This window comes from Hippocampus bargibanti, linkage group LG08 (genome assembly GCF_051943395.1).
Source record: "Hippocampus bargibanti isolate YZ-2025 linkage group LG08, ASM5194339v1, whole genome shotgun sequence".
Taxonomy (NCBI): domain Eukaryota; kingdom Metazoa; phylum Chordata; class Actinopteri; order Syngnathiformes; family Syngnathidae; genus Hippocampus; species Hippocampus bargibanti.
In genome coordinates, this window is record NC_142741.1 from 5,981,124 (window position 1) to 5,998,193 (window position 17,070).

The 17,070-nt window shown below is 40.6% G+C and overlaps 2 protein-coding genes across 5 annotated transcripts in view; one reads left to right on the forward strand and one right to left on the reverse strand.

The window, feature by feature from the left end:
- LOC148894434 (uncharacterized) overlaps window positions 1-17,070 on the forward strand; it is a 255,370-nt gene that overhangs the window by 58,349 nt on the left and 179,951 nt on the right. For 2 of the 4 annotated variants that reach the window (XM_089003491.1, XM_089003492.1), the window contains exons 4-6: window positions 15,545-15,631; window positions 15,739-15,758; window positions 15,848-15,929. In XM_089003491.1, coding sequence (XP_088859617.1) covers window positions 15,545-15,631; window positions 15,739-15,758; window positions 15,848-15,929 — 189 coding nt within the window. Of the gene's footprint in view, window positions 1-1,759; window positions 1,775-15,544; window positions 15,632-15,738; window positions 15,759-15,847; window positions 15,930-17,070 lie in introns of those variants that run through there. The other 2 variants (XM_089003490.1, XM_089003493.1) reach the window with 2 other exon arrangements.
- Window positions 1-17,070, reverse strand: part of tmeff2a (transmembrane protein with EGF-like and two follistatin-like domains 2a) — a 124,280-nt gene that overhangs the window by 53,141 nt on the left and 54,069 nt on the right. Inside the window, exons 3-4 of the mRNA XM_089003489.1 lie at window positions 10,283-10,412; window positions 4,123-4,149 (exon numbers count right to left, since the gene is read on the reverse strand). Of these exons, the coding sequence (XP_088859615.1) occupies window positions 4,123-4,149; window positions 10,283-10,412 (157 nt within the window). The remainder of the gene's footprint in view (window positions 1-4,122; window positions 4,150-10,282; window positions 10,413-17,070) is intronic.

The following is a 17,070-nucleotide window of genomic DNA, read 5'->3' on the forward strand; positions in this document are numbered from 1 at the left end:
CTCCGCGTACAAAAAAAAATGTATGTCAAGGTAAAGTTCGTATGCCAAGGTAAAATTTGACGAAATGTGACGTTCGGAAACCGAAAAGTTCCAAAACCAAGGGGTTGGTAAACCGAGGTACCACTGTATATGCATATTTAGTATGAATAAATATCGAGTTTTAAGTGTGTTAAATCAGCAGCGTGCCAGTCGGTCTTCTTGAAAGTAAAAAAAAAAGATGAAGAGTGGCCCCTAATTGAAATACAATCGCACGATTGGGGTAATTAATCTGGTGATGCGAGCCTCCGAACGACAATATGGATCTGCAAGCACTTCATTTATTTGAATTAATGAAGTGGCGAGCTCATCAATACAATTGAAATTGATCCGAGTGGGTCGGGGGTGAGCGGAGGTGCGGTCAAATGATATCCGCCTGGATGTTGGCAACACCCCCGCTGCCGAATACCCAAACTGCCGCAGGATCACCCAAAGTTTGGCCCACCATTTTTGCAATCTTCTCTTTCCATGTCATTGAAGGAAGCATTTGTTGAGCCAGTGAGATTAGATTCGACTAAATTAGAATAGATTACATTAAATTAGATGACATTAGATTACACTCGATTACACATATCTATTTGATATCTATTTGCTAACTAGCTAGCTACCTAACTAGCTATCTATTTGCTATCTAAATGGTATCTAGTAGCTATCTATTTAGCTAGCTATCTATTAGTTATCCATTAGCCAGCTAGCTAACTTTCTATCTATTTGAGTTATTCTGGGTGGAGTGAACGCTGGCGCATATGGCTGTCACTGCTCACCCACAAAAAAATATCCTGTGACTGTAAAGTGACCTTGAGAGTTTTGAAAGGCACTTATAAATGAAATGTATTATTATTATTATTATTATTATTACAGTAAAGTCTCGTTATATCGATATTCAAGGGAGTCCGAAAAAATATCGATATAACCGGGACTATCGATATATCCGACCCTGTTTGCATGTAATTTTCTCCATGCGTGCATAGAAATAGTATCGATATAACCGGGACTATCGATATATCCGATATCGATATAACGAGACTTTACTGTATTGGATTGGATTTGCCTTTATTTGTCTCGCAGTGGAGAAATTTACATTTCACAGCAGCAAAGTTATTATTATTATTATTATTATTATTATTATTATTATTATTATTGTTAAATTAGATTACATTAGAGTAAATTAAATTAGATCAAATTAGATTACATCAAATTAGATTAGATTAAATTACATTAAACTAAATTAAAATTAATTAAAGTGTATTAGAATAGATTAAATTATATTAAATTAGATTACATTACATTACATTAGATCCAAATAGATTAGATTTACAGTGGCGCCTCGGTTTACAAACACCTAGCTGTATGAAATTTTCGGTGCTAGCCGGCTTGCGCTCTCTCTCTCTCTCTCTCTCTCTCTCTCTCTCTCTCTCTCTCTCTCTCTCTCTCTCTCTCTCTCTCTCTCTCTCTCTCTCTCTCTCTCTCTCTCTCCCCCAATCTCTCTCTCAATCTGTCTCACTCTATTTCCTCTGTTTTTTTTCTCTCTCTCACAGGCGCTGCTTTCTTTTCCACTCTTTCATCCGCCATCTTTGTGTGTCTGTGTGTGTTTAGGGGGTGTCTAGTGAGGAAGGGCGGCGGTGGCTAATCATCTCCTTTTTCCAATCTGGCCCTCGTATGTACTCTTCGAGGCGGCGATGGAAGCGGACGTCATGACGGAATGGCGAAGGGGCAGCGAGAGACGGAATATATGCGGGTGTGCAAACACGCAGACAGATGGGCTGCGTTATTTGTTGAGCGACTTGAGCTTCGGGAGCGTCTTTTCTGTTTTTCATTTTCTTTCCGAGTTGATTAGCTAGCAAATGGAGAGCTTAGTTGAATGACACATTGGTAATAAGCGAAGCTTTTCAGGTGATTAGCAAAGCTTTCCGAAATGACCCAGGCTTGGTGGCTTTTAATCAGCGACAAATGGTTTGATGCCCGTCCATAATTGCGTCACAGTTTTTCTGAAAAGGCATCTTTGGGAGCGTTTTCCCCTCTTTGTTGTTGTCGTAGTAGCGAGTCACAAATTTTGTCTCCAGCAGACGTTTGATGGTGAGGCGCGCCGGCTTCAAAAAGTTCAACTGGAGTTATTTTTGCATCGCCAAGGAGAAACTCGACCGCCGCTCTCGGCACACCGCAAGCAGCACTCGTTTCAAAGTTCGGCACTTTTGCTTTTTTTTTTCCTCATTTCCTACTCCACTTTGGAAAGTTTTTCAAGACTGACTACACGACATGCTCATTCGGCAGCAGTTTAGTCACCGCGTGACCAACCACCAAATGTCGGCGTCATATCGCACCAGATGCTTCGTTGTCCACGTACCGTATTTTCGTAGCGCACGATTCACAGCAGTGCAAAAGATGAAGAAAGGAAAAACGTGAAGGAAGGAAGGGAGGACATGAAAGAAGGAAGGAAAGACATGAAAGAAGGAAGTAAAGAAAGGAAGGAAGGAAAGATGTGAAGGGAGGAAAGAAAGAAGGAAGGGAGAAAAGACAGACATGAAGGGAGGAATAAAGGAAAGACGTGAAGGAAGGAAGGAAATGGAGAAGGAAAGAATGAAGTAAGAGAGGAAGTAAAGAAAGAAAGGAGGAAGGAAGGAAGGAAGGATGGAAAGAAATAGAGAAGGAAAGAATGAAGTAAGAGAGGGAGGAAGGAAGAAAGGAAGGACGAAAGGAAAGACATGAAGGGAGGAATATAGGAAAGATGTGAAGGAAAGACATGAAGGAAGGAAAGGGAGGGAGGAAGGAAAGAAATGGAGAAGGAAAGAATGAAGTAAATAAGGAAGTAAAGAAAGAAAGAAGGAGGAAGGAAGGAAGGAAGGAAGGAAGGAAGGAAAGAAAGAAAGAAGGAAGGTAGAATGGAAAGATGTGAAGGGAGGAAGGAAGGAAGGAATGAAAGACATGAAGGAAGGAAAGGGAGGTAGGAAGGAAAGAAATGGAGAAGGAAAGAATGAAGTAAATAAGGAAGTAAAGAAAGAAAGAAGGAGGAAGGAAGGAAGGAAGGAAGGAAGGAAAGAAATAGAGAAGGAAAGAATGAAGTAAGAGAGGGAGGAAGGAAGAAAGGAAGGAAGGAAAGAAAGAAAGGAGGAAGAAAAGACATGAAGGGAGGAATAAAGGAAAGACGTGAAGGGAGGAAGAAAGGAAGAAAGGAATGAAATACATGAAGGAAGGAAAGGGAGGAAGGTAGGAAAAAAGGGAGGAAGGAAGAAAGGAAGGAAAGAAAGAAAGAAGGCAGGAGGAAGGAGGGAAGAAAAGACAGGAAGTGGGACAGAAAGAAAGAAGGAAGGAAAGGTTGAAGGAAGGAAGGAAGGAAGGAAGGAAAGAAGGAAGGTAAAATGGAAAGACATGTAGGGAGGAATAAAGGAAAGATGTGAAGGGAGGAAGGAAGGAAGGAATGAAAGAAATGGAGAAGGAAAGAATGAAGTAAATAAGGAAGTAAAGAAAGAAAGAAGGAGGAAGGAAGGAAGGAAGGAAGGAAAGAAATAGAGAAGGAAAGAATGAAGTAAGAGAGGGAGGAAGGAAGAAAGGAAGGAAGGAAAGAAAGAAAGGAGGAAGAAAAGACATGAAGGGAGGAATAAAGGAAAGATGTGATGGGAGGAAGAAAGGAAGGAAGGAATGAAGTAAGAAAGGGAGGAAGGAAGAAAGGAAGGAAAGAAAGAAAGAAGGCAGGAGGAAGGAGGGAAGAAAAGACAGGAAGTGGGAAAGAAAGAAGGAAGGAAAGGTGGAAGGAAGGAAGGAAGGAAAGAAAGAAGGAAGGTAGAATGGAAAGACATGTAGGGAGGAATAAGGGAAGGAAGGAAGGAAAGAAAGACATGAAAGGAAATACGTGAAGGAAGAAAGAAAGAAAGAAAGAAAGAAAGAAAGAAAGATGTGAAGGAAGGAAAGAAAGAAGGGAGGGAGAAAGGAAAGACATGAAGGAAGGAATGAAAGACGTGAAAGAAAGAAGGAAGGAAGGAACGAAGGAAGGAAGGAAAGAAAGAAAGACACGAAAGGAAAGAAAAAAAGGGAGGGAGAAAGGAAAGACATGAAGGAAGGAATGAAGGAAAGACGTGACGGCAATCTTACCGTCATCTCCTGATCCCGAACCGGCATCTGTAGGAGGAAAGACAAAAGAGAGCCCAAGTTAGTCAAAAGGAAAACATCCCAACATTAGGGCGGCCATCTTGGGGAGAGCAGAGCCCCGGATGGATCTGCATTCCTCCATTTTCTGTCACGCTGGTCCCTTTCTGTCTCTCAGCTGGCTCGCTGTCAAAAGCGCCTGATGACCGGCGCCAATCACACCGGGCGGCCTCGATTATTCGGTTTAGGGTGTACTGCACTTGAGAATACAGTAAAGTCTCGTTATATCGATATCGTTTATATTGATAATATAGTGAGACCTCAACTTACAAACACCTTATCTTACAAACTTTTCGTCTTAAGAACCTCTAATTTATGAAAATTAAACCTCATAATAAGCACTATTTTCATAATACACACCCACCACGGCTGGCGGAGTGATCTTCGGCGGAAGCACACGACCGAACAGCGCTCCAGCCGGCGCTACTTTGCACACCCCCTCTCATTGAATGCACACGTCGATCCTACTTGGAGCTTTTTGCTGATAATTTTACTATGATGGGACCGAAAAAAACCCCACGATGCAGTGTATTTCTTTCATTACAATACAATAGCACATTTATTATACATAGGATAAGGTATGTTGTGTGTAGTTTTAAGGCTTATTTAGTTGAAAAGTATATTTTATGAAAACCTGGGAACAGATTATTCCCATTTTAATGGTTTCCTATGGGATTTTTTTTTGAGATACACACAGCTTACACTTACACACTCTGTCTGGGAACCAATTAAGTTCGTAAGTTGAGGTCTCACTGTACTGCTTATTACGACACTATTTTCATTTCCCTTGCACATTTCTAGTCTTTTTATGTATAATTAGTTCCGTTTAGTACGATTCGTGGTTTTTACCATAATCCGGTTACTACGGTGCTCTTTTTCATCTCCCGCCGGCCATTTTGCTATGTTCATATCGATACACGTCATCGGTCGCGCCATTGGTCGACTTAGTCACGTGACTTGGTCACGTGAGTTTGTTACGTGACCAGCACCCTGTGTAGCAGAGCCATTTTCATTTTCAGACGCTCGCTCGTGTGTAGCAGACGAGATTGAAGTGTTTGTGTTAAAAGGTAAAAATGGGAAGCAGAAGAAGATTGATGACTTTTTTAAATTGTATACATAATACAGTAAGATGTAAGCGTTGCAGTTTCCCTGTTGTGTTATGTACATGCCCACTGTACTGTATATGAATGCAATCGTTTTTTTGCAACAATGTTTCTTGTTTTGTCTGCTGAAGCATGATTTTGAAAATTACCATACATTCCACACTGTATTAAAGGACAACCGATGTCACTTTTTATTCAAATGCAAAACACCAATAAAAATGACTTCACGCCAAGACGTCTTGCATTGCTTGTGAATCCAAACAATGGCTTCAGATTCGGATAATATGCTTTCTTGTTACACATCCAGTTATGAATATGATTCAAATACACTGTAGTTCTGAAGAGGAAAGCATACATGTTTGCAATCGATTAAAGAATTATATGTGCCATTTTGAGGCAACATTGGGGGAACATCTCTCACCCAAAAAAAAGGCACAAAATGGCGAGCTCATGGCCAGCTCTGTTTCTTATATGGCGCTTGGATGCCCTCTTTTGGCGGCTTTTGTTAATGCAGTTCGGCGCAGGACGGCTATATCGACAGTACGGTTATATCGACATTTTTTTCTAACTCCAGAGAATATCGATAAAACGAGACTTTAATGTATTTTTTTCCTTTTAATCTTTCCTAATTTTCTGTTTCTTTTGTTTGTTTGTTTGTTTTTTTTTGGGTGACTGGTCTTTCGCAAGATCATATCAGGAAATGGAAGGATGGATGTCTGTAAACGCTTGATCAAATGCCTTATAGGACAACCGACACCTCTGGACAAGTTGCGTCCGTAATTTGTAAAATTACTTCAAATGATTTCTACTGAGCGCATTTTACAAAGATTCCACGGCATATAGCTCTATTTTACTTATTAAGATTCGCGCTGAATATTCAGGAAGTCTTGTTTACGAGTAGATGACGATCCCCTACGTGACGTCACGGAGGGAACGCCCCTGACCGAGAAAGCGACACACAATGCATTTTGCGGTCCTTTGTTTGGTCTGAAAACTTTGTGTTGATCCGTGTTGATGGCGAAATTGGAGGGAAAACGCATAAATAACACGATGGTGAATCGTTGCGTGTTGCACCAAGACTGTTATTTGATATTCGCTGACACAAATTCCCAGCAGACAAATCAGCCCATTTCCAACGGAGCTTGGGCGCCATCTTGTGCATTTTCTGGGACGCTACATTGGAGTCCAGACGCCTCAAAATGATATGACAGGACTCCTTTAATCAATTGCAAACATTTATGCTTTCCTCTTCAGAACTATTTGAATCATATTCATAACTGGATGAGTAACAAGAAAGCATCTTCTCCGAATCTGAACTTCGTGAGCCCATTGTTTTGTTTCTTGAGCAAGGCAAGATGCCTTGGCGTGACGTCACGAACTGGGGGCGGGACCTTCTGAACATTTTGTGGCAGATTTTGGACACTAAGTCATTTTTATTGGTGTTTTGCATTTGACAAAAAATATCAGCCTGCATGTTTTGGGTATTTTAGATGCTATAAAACGTTTTGCTGATGTCAGTTAGGAAACAAAAAAATGGTGTCGGTTGTCCTTTAAGCCTCATCAAAATTGTAGTGTAACGAATTTTCCAGATGCGATTTTCCAGATGCGATTTTTCATAAATTGCATATTTAAAAAAAGTCAATTATTTCATAACGCAAAGTCTGGAACTCATTCAACTGCCGCCTGCTTCCATTGCCTACGACAGCCTCACATTCAATTTGACATTTGACCCTTTGGAGCGTATTTGCCTAAAAGGAAGAACCCCCCCCCCCCTCTAAAAAACGCTTTCCCCCATGTTTTCATCAATGGGGAATCGGCATCAATTCCACGCAGGTTTCACCTATCAGACTTAGTAAAAAAAATGCATTGCAAGACAGCAATTTTTCAAATGGTTCTCCAGAGTGATCTAACCCTGGCAGCAGGCATTACATATTCATGCGTTTGCATACGACACGACAGATGAGGTCGCGTTGCACGACGTGACCAACGTGTCGATGTTTTGACTCAATCGCTTCTGCCGTTCAATTCACCCTTTGGGCTCCTGAAAGAAGCACCGGCCGGGTTGCCGCTGCTTTCCCGTTATGCGTAATCATTCGCCGGATAGCTGAATAGAAAGAGAGCTAGTTAGCTAGCGCGCTAGTTAGCTTGATTGCGAGCTAGATTGCTCAATCGCTAAAGCTGGTATGTTGTCTTTTTTTTAGGAGGTGCTCAAAACAGTTCAATCGCTAGCTCAATCGCTAGATATCACACTAGCATGCGAGCTCAAATAAGAACATGGAATTTCACGTTTGATTTGCTTTCGCGGGCGCTCAATCTGTAGCTATCACACTATCTAGCTAGCTCAAAAAAGAGCATCAGTTTCACATGCTTGATTTGCTTTCGCAGGGTGAATAAAATGACGTGGCAGGCCGGATTTGGCCCCGGGCCTTGACTTTGATACCTGTGAAGTAAGGGATTAGCCAGATAGCTGAATAGAAAGAAAGCTAGCTGGCTAGGGTGCGAGTTAGTTTGATTGAGAGCTAGCTAGCTCAATCGCTAAAGATGGTACGTATGTTGTCTTTTTTTTAGGAGGTGCTGTAAACAGTTCCATCGCTACCTAGCTAGCTCAATCATTAGCTATCACAGTAGCTAGCTAGCTCAAATAAGAGCATGGAATTTCAGAAGTTTGATTTGCTTTCGCGGGCTGAATAAAATGACGTGGCGGGCCAGATAGCTAGCTCAATCACTAAAGCTCGTATGTTGTCTTTTTTTAGGAGGTGCTCAAAACAGTTCAATCTCTCAATCGCTAGCAAGCTAGCTCAATCACTAGCTATCACGTTAGTTAGCTAGCTAGCTCGATCGATGAGCATGGCATTTCGCAAGTTGATTTGCTTTCGCGGGTCAAATAAAATGACGTGGCGGGCCTGATTTTGCCTTGACCTAGACACCTGTGATGTAAGGGTTTAGCCAGATAGCTGAATAGAAAGAAAGCTGGCTAGCTGACGTTCCTTGCTCGCTGGCGTTCCTAGTTAGCTCGCTAGCTGGCTAGTTGGCTGGCTAGCTAACTCAATTGATGAGACTGGAATTTAATTTGCTTCAATAATCCGCTTCAATTCCAAGCCACAACACTTACGCATGGGTGCTCTGCGCTGACTACGTGATCACTTTAAGACATCGACAAGCACATCGCACGCTTGTATCTTGTATGCTACCAATTACAAAACCTGTGGAAATCCCGTCACTAGCTCTTTACGTCACCCGTAGTCAAACGCTACGTCTTCCCACCCACCGCATCGCATCGCTCTGGCCATCTTAACGAAATGCTGAGCATGTTCAACTCACTTCCAGCGGCAGAGCATTACGGCGGCTAACCGCGTGGCTTATCCACATTTTTTTTCTCTCTCTCGCACCTGCGCCGCAAAGAAGCTCTGCGTTTGCTGCCTTTCTTCTCATCTGCCTCAATTCTGTCCCCCCACTCCACTCCAGCCTCCCCTCCTGGTTAGCTTCATCAAAATTCCCATTAGCGGCAACCGTATCAAATGAAATGGATGTTTGTCAGCTCGACAGTGCCAATACTTGTTTACAGGCTGTACCGGGAAATATCATGAAAGCGATATCCCCAGTCGCATACCTGAATATACAACCTGGATGTTGAGCCATAAGCGTGTGATTTGTATTTATTTATTTTGCATAGATGATGACGAGATTAAGCTTTATTCGTCTCATGTTGGAGAAATTCCTCATTCACAGCAGCAAATTGAGGAAAGGAACAAGTAGAAAAAACGAAATAAATACAGGAGCTGCTGTAAAGGCAGCCACTTTCACGGCAGCCATTTTGAAGTCAAAACAACAACAAAACAATCCCAAAATATCAAATCATTAGATTTGATTAGATTCGTTTTTATTAGTCTCGCAGTGGAGAAATTGATGTTTCACAGCAGCAAAGTGATGGAAGGAAGAGAAAGGAAAGGAAGAAGTAGAAAAACAAAATACAGGAGCTGCTATAAAGGCAGCCACTCTCGCGACGACCATTTTGAAGTCAAAACAACAACAAAAAACAAAATATCAAATAATTAGATTAGATTAGTCTTTATTAGTCTCGCACTGGAGAAATTGATGTTTCACAGCAGCAAAGTGATGAAAGGAAGATGAAAGGAAAGAAACAAGTAGAAAAACAAAATCTAGGAGCTGCTTTAAAGGCTGCTACTCTCGCGGCGGCCATTTTGAAGTCAAAACAACAAAAAACAAAATATCAAAACATTAGATTAGATTCGTTTTTATTTGTCTCGCACTGGAGAAATTGACGTTTCACAGCAGCAAAGTGATGAAAGGGAGGTGAAAGGAAGAAGTAGAAAAACAAAATGTAGGAGCTGCTGTAAAGGCAGCCACTCTCGCGGCGGCCATCTTGAAGTCAAAACAACAACAAAAAACTAAATATCAAATGATTAGATTAGATTAGTTTTTATTTGTCTCAAACTGGAGAAATTGACGTTTCACAACAGCAAAGTGAAGAAAGGGAAACGAAGAAGTAGAAAAACAAAATCTAGGAGCTGCTGTAAAGGCACCCACTCTTGCGGCAGCCATTTTGAAGTCAAAACAACAACAACAAAAACAAAATAACAAATAATAGGACAAACGACACAGACAGTCATTCAATCGTAAGCACTTTTCTAGGTCCTCTTCGTTGCCCGAAGCAGTTCTAAATGAAAGAGGATACGATCAATGCGTCCTTTGCACTAGTGGATCAAGGGCGTCATGCTGAAAATGTGCGACCAGCTAAATGTTGAAAACAAACACGAAGCCATAGCATCCAATGACGTCAAGAGATTGTCTCACATGGGACTATGAAAGGCTTTCTGATCTCCTGTCCCACGTCAATCCGCTTCAATTCCAAGCTGCGACTATGACCAAGTTAGCCACCATCGCCTGGCTATCATTGGAATTGCCGACAGGAGCCCAGTAGCTAAGCTAACACCGTTTCATTCTTCCAATGACATACAAATACTACATAGGACATTACTCACCCACGGGACAGGCGCCCTCGGACAGAACGAGGACTTCAGATTGCTGCTTGCAGGCGTCTCTTCGCAGATAACACTCATTCTGGTAGTTTTGATTGTTTGAGCCGCAAACTGGAGAATAGTCGTTGTTGCACTGGAGAGAAAAAAAAAAACAGGAGAAGCGGCCATGTTAAAAAAGATCTCCAATCTGGGACTCTGCGTAATGTTAAAACGTTAGAAGTAGAGTCAGACTTTGGTTTTTGAACGGTTCTCGGTTCTCGGTTCTCGACCAATTCGGTTTTCAACCAAAAATGTCAGGTTTTTCAGGGCTGGGTTTGCAATGGAAAATGGGTTCTGGACTAAACTGAGCGCACCTGAATGCACCACTGGACTCCCCTCCGCTTCTTTATACGTCACTTCCTGGTGTAATCGGCTAATCTTATTGGATTGGATTGGATTGGATTGGATTGGATTGGATTTGCCTTTATTAGTCTCACAGTGGAGAAATATTCATATTATTGTGAATTATTATTAATAATAATAATAATAATAATAATAATAATAATAATAATAATAATAATGTATTTTATTTTAAACGCCTTTCAAAGCTCTCAATGACACTTTACAGTCACAGACAAGCATAGGTAGTGTAATAAATAAAATACAATCACAAAATAGAATACAATAAATAACATACAATTATGAAAAGAAACAAGAGAAAGATAAATCTATAAATAATAAATAAATAGATAGAAAGCTAGCTAATGAATAGCTAGCTAGGCCTTCACTCAACCCGGAAGTAACTCAGATAGAAGTCTAGCTAGCTAATAGACAGCTAATAGATAATAATAATAATAATAATAATACATTTCGTTAATCAGAATCAGATTATTTAAAATATTCAATATTCAAAATGTATCCCACAATGGGCAAATTTGCAGTCCACAGCAGCAATTTGAAAGGGGATGGGGGTGGGGGGTAAAAGGATAGAAACAAGATACAGTAAAGTCTCGTTATATCGATATCGGATATATCGATAGTCCCGGTTATATCGATACTATTTCTATGCACGCACGGAGAAAATTACATGCAAACAGGGTCGGATATATCGATAGTCCCGGTTATATCGATATTTTTTCGGACTCCCTTGAATATCGATATAACGAGACTTTACTGTATTCTAAGCATAACAAAATAAAAAATTCAACTGTATACTGTGCAAATGTAAATGTGCAAAACCGTTTCATATCACATCACCTGTACATAGTGCAAGTATCAAGAAAGGCATAGCTGTATTGCATCAACCCATATTTACAAGTGTCCAGTTTTATTTATAAGTGCCTTTCAAAACTCTCGAGGTCACTTTACGGTTTCAGGATAAGTTTTTTTTCTGTTGGTGAGCAGTGGCAGCCACATGCGCCAGCGTTCACTCAACCTGGAATAACTAAATTAAATAAAAAGTTAGCTAGCTGGCTAATGGATAACTAATAGCTATCTAGTTAGATAGATAGCATATAGATAGCAAATAGATATGTAGCAAGGTTCCCAGCTAGATAGCCAGCTAGATACTGAGATTAGCTTAATAAAGCACTAATAGATAGCCAGCTAGAGAGCTACATACATAGCTAATAGATAGCAAACCCAAAGACATTTCAATTGCTCAAGTTTATGACATCCTCCCCGTTTGCGAAGGTGAAACCACGACGCTAGCATCCTCAATAGTAAATCAATCACGAGTCCCTTCGGTGATGCTATCGCTAATGCCGGTGCGCTAGGTGTAGACATGTTGAATCGGAAGGAGAGTCGGCGACGGAACTCGCGATGCATCTTTTAAATATTGTCTTCACGAAAGATTCGGTGCACCTGAAAATTCTTCAACATTGCTAACAAGAACCACAAAGATGAAGTACTTCTTTCAAAACACGAAAACAAACAAAAAAAATTTCTTTTGATTGTCAACTTTTCGGTACAATGTATACACAACAGAAGAAAGACTTAAGGGTCACACTCGATCACAGAACGTTGGTAGCTAATCGCTTCTTATTCCTTTTGACAAACCCGGATACCGACGCTCCCCAACTTACGAACGAGATATGTTCCGAACAGTCGGTCGTAAGGTGAATGTGTTTGTAAGTTGCTTCAGTGCAACATTTAATAAAATACATGCTCAATAAAAACATCTACATGTACAACTGGAAAGAATACCACATATGTTGCTCCAAAAATATTCGTATGTACCGTTGTTCGTAACTTGAATGTTCATAAGTAGGGGAGCATCTGTACTGACACAAAACGTGTTTGGCGTTTCTGCTTTTCATTGCGATGACGTTTTCTAGATCTTTTTCGGTGGGAACTTTTTTATTTTGGTAGCAACAAACAGGACAGAGCGAGAGACGATAGTACTGAAGTACAGTGATACCTTGGCTTACGAACTTAATTGGTTCCCAGATAGAGTGTGTAAGGCGAAAAGTGTGTATCCCCAAAAAATATTTCCCATAAGAAACCATTAAAATGAGAATAATCCGTTCCCAGGTCCCCAGAAAACATAATTTTCTACTTTATAATTTTCTAAGCCTTAAAACTAGACAAAATATACCTTATTTTACGTATAATAAATGTGCTATGGTATTATAAGTAAAGAAAAAAAACGTACTTTAGAATAAAGTCGTTTTATTTTATGGCTTGATGGAATGGAGTGGCCTGTTTCCTCAGCATTAAACACTTGATGAGAAACGTAACCTTCTTCTTTCACCATCTTGAGGAATGATCCCTTGTAGGGGCTTTCTCTTTATTTTTATGGCTTGTGCGGGTGGTTTGTGGAGCCTGATTGATGCAATATTTTAACCTTGCAGTCTACACTCTGCCTTTAAACTATCAAAGTTGAAACTCTCTCACTGTCGTCTGCCTGTCTCTTTAATGTTTAAACCACCTCCCCTCACTGCTGCATTCTTGACCAATCGTGGCTTTAACCGAAGACTCGGGAATTGAACTAAAAAGTTGCAGCCTTTCTTTTTGGAGAATGGCTTCCTCTGTCTTTAATCTTTAAACCCCCCCCCCCCCTCACTGCTGCATTCTTGACCAATCGTGGCTTTAACCGAAGACTGGGGGCGGGAATAGAGGAGGAAAAAGTAGGCAGCCATTTTCTTTTTGGAGAATGGCTTCTCTCTGTCTCTATCTTTAAACCCACCCCCCACTCACTGCTGCATTTTTGACCAATCACGTGGCTTTAACCGAAGACCGGGGGCGGGGAATAGAGGACAAAAACAGTTGGCTGCCATTTTGTTGTTAGAAGAACGGGCTCGTTCACGAACGACATATCACTCATTGAGACAGCTTCTGAAAAAAGTTCATGTGCCAAGGTAAAATTTTCATAAATTTAAGCCAAGGGGTTCGTAAACCGAGGTATCACTGTATTGAGACGGGCAGTACCAAGTCCTACGAGGAAGGGCCCTAACTCCTACGAAATATGATGAGGCACAAGCCACAGGTCCGGTGTCGGGCGACAACCGTCAACGAAGAGTTGCGCCAAGTAACAAACGGAACAGGACAAAAATGGCCTCGCAGTTGTGTCAGTATTTCATTCGGGTCCACCGGAGCAGTTCCAGGTTAAGTGAGTCACTGTACGCCAAAACGTTCCTTTCGGTTCTTCGCACGGGCCGCTACCTCGCTGAAATTTGTCATATGATTGATGCCGCTATTCTACATCTCTGTTGTTGTTGTTCTATTTTATTTGTGGCTGCAAAATCTCTCACGGGCGAGGTATTAATATGATGTGATATTGATCCGACACCTCAGTGCTGCACGAATAAAAAATGTGAGAATCGGCGCAAAAAATATTCCAGTTTGTTTCCGCGGAATATAATTTGTTTTATCGGCGGTTTAGTGGGAAAATGAATGCGACTACACAGTTAGCGTCCACGGCGTGATTAAAGGACAACCAACACCATTTTTTTGTTTCTGAACTGACATCAAAAAAACGTTTTATAGCATCTAAAATACCTAAAACACGCAGGCTGATATTTTTAGTCAAATGCAAAACACCCATACAAATGACTTAAAGTGTCCCAAAACTGCCACAAAATAAGCTCGGAACTGGGCAGATTCAGAAAGTCCCGCCCCCTTGTTCGTGATGTCACGCCAGGATACTCCTTCACAAACTGCCTTGATCCAGAATCAAAACAATGGCTTCAGATACGGAGGAGATGCTTTCTCGTTACTCATCCAGTTATGAATATGATTCAAATATTTCTGAAAAGGAAAGCATAAATGTTTGCAATCGATTAAAGAAGTCTTTCCGTAACAATTCGAGCCGTCTGGACTCCGATGTAGCGCCCAGAAAATGCACAAGATGGCGCCCAAGCTCCGTTTAAAATGGGCTGATTTGTCTGCTGGGAATTTGTGTCAGTGAATATCAAATAACAGTCTTGGTGCAACACACAACAATTCACCATCGCGTTATTTATGTGTTTTCCTTCCAATTTCGCCATCAACACGGATCAACACAAAGTTTTCAGACCAAACAAAGGACCCAAAATGCATTGTGTGTCGCTTTCTCGGTCAGGGACGTCACGTCAGGCATCGTCATCAACTCAAAAACAAGACTTCATAAATATTCAGCGCGAGTCTTAAAAGGTAAAATAGAGCTATACGCGGTGGAATCTTTGTAAAATACACTCAGTAGAAGTCATTTCAAGTGATTTTACAAATTATGGACGCAACTTGTCCGGAGGTGTCGGTTGGCCTTTAAATAAAAAATATGTATTTACATAATCATTTATTTATCTATTTATTCATTTATGTATTTATTTCTTTATTATTTAGTTTTTTTATATGTTTATTTATCTATTCATCAGTTTTATTTATTTATTATTTTATTTTTGTCCATCTAGTAATCCATTTATTTTATGTATTTAAATATGTATGTACAGTAAAGTCTCGTTATATCGATATCGGATATATCGATAGTCCCGGTTATATCGATACTATTTCTATGCACGCACGGAGAAAATTACATGCAAACAGGGTCGGATATATCGATAGTCCCGGTTATATCGATATTTTTTCGGACTCCCTTGAATATCGATATAACGAGACTTTACTGTATTTATTATTATTATAATATATATTATTATTTAGTTTATTTATGTGCCTGATAATCTATCTTTATATTTATTATTTATGTATTTATTTATTTATGCATTTTTTATTTAGTTTGTTTTTCTGTTTGTTCATCGATTTATTTTATTTATTATGGTATTTGGTTGTTTATTTGTGTCTTTGTAATAGATGGCGGAGCTGGAGAAGGAAGTGGTGAACTTGAGGTCTCCCTCTGCTGAGGACATCTCCAAAGTCTTGGAGTCCTTCCAGAACCAGGTGAGGAGCCTCAAATCAAGTTCGGGTGAAGTTTGGGTGCTGATTGGGCATTTCCCCGCTTCTCTCCTCGCACCCTCGATGGTTACACGCCTTTTGTCCTGGAGAAGCAGATGGCAGATATCGACAGGTAGGTCGTCACGAACTTCTCGTTGATGGTGTCATGGAAACCTGTCAAGTGGGAACGCCGCTTCAGCGCTGTTGTGGTTGCCCTCGCAGACTCTTTGACTCGGCCACGATGGAAGGCGTCATGCGCAACTTGAAGGTCAACCCCTCCGACTTTGTAAAGAAGCAAGTGGAGGTATGCTAACTCCCCGCCCCCCCAAAAAATAAAAAAAAATGAATGGATAAATAATGACATAAATGAATAACTAAAAATAAAAGAAGTAGAGAAATAAGCAAAAAAAAATAGATGCATAATTAAGCAGAATAATAAATAAATATGGTGGAATCTTTGTAAAATGTGCTCAGTAGAAGTCATTTGAAGTGATTTTACAAATTATGGACGCAACTTGTTGGGAGGTGTCGGTTGTCCTTTAAATGTAACGCACCGAGGACTTACGCAGTCCGTCAAACTCTCCGCCTGGGAAGCCATCAGAACACCATGGCTTATATTCCCGTAGGAAAGAGAATCAGAATCAGAATCATCTTTATTGCCAAGTATGTAGGACACACAAGGAATTTGTTTCCGGTAGAACACGCTGCACTAGTATCGTTGTCAAAAAAAAAGAGGCACCCCAGGTTGTCCTTTTCTTCACTTCTGTTGAACTTCCAAGGACCCGACCTGGAATCTCTTGATCTCAAGGCTAAACGGTCTGACATTTCAGAACTTTCTGACCTAGTTTGTATGGGAAACGGTTGAGAACCAAGTTTCCTTGCGATCTTGTTTCCTTTCAACAAAATGTCACGAGGTTTCACATCTGCGCTACGGGGGATTAACATCAGTGACCACGGTTTCATTGTTCAAATTAGAACCTTTAAAGGACAACCGACACCATTTTTTTTGTTTCCTAACTGACATCAGAAAAACATTTTATAGCATCTAAAATACCCAAAACACGCAGGCTGATATTTATAGTCAAATGCAAAACACCAATAAAAATGACTTAATGCCTGATGTGACGTCACGTCAGGAACGCCCCTGACCGGGAAAGCAACACACAATACATTTTGGGTATTTTGTTTGGTCTGAAAACTTTGTGTCGATCCGTGTTGATGGCGAAATTAAAAGGAAAAACTATGAATAACGCAATGGTGAATCGTTGTGTGTTTCACCAAGGCTACTATTTGATACTAGTTGACACAAATTCCCAGCAGACAAATCAGCCCATTTCCAACGGAGCTTGGGCGCCATCTTGTGTATTTTATGGGACGCTACATGGAGTCCTGACGGCTCAAAATGAGACGGAAGGACTTCTTTAATCGATTGCAAAAAATTATGC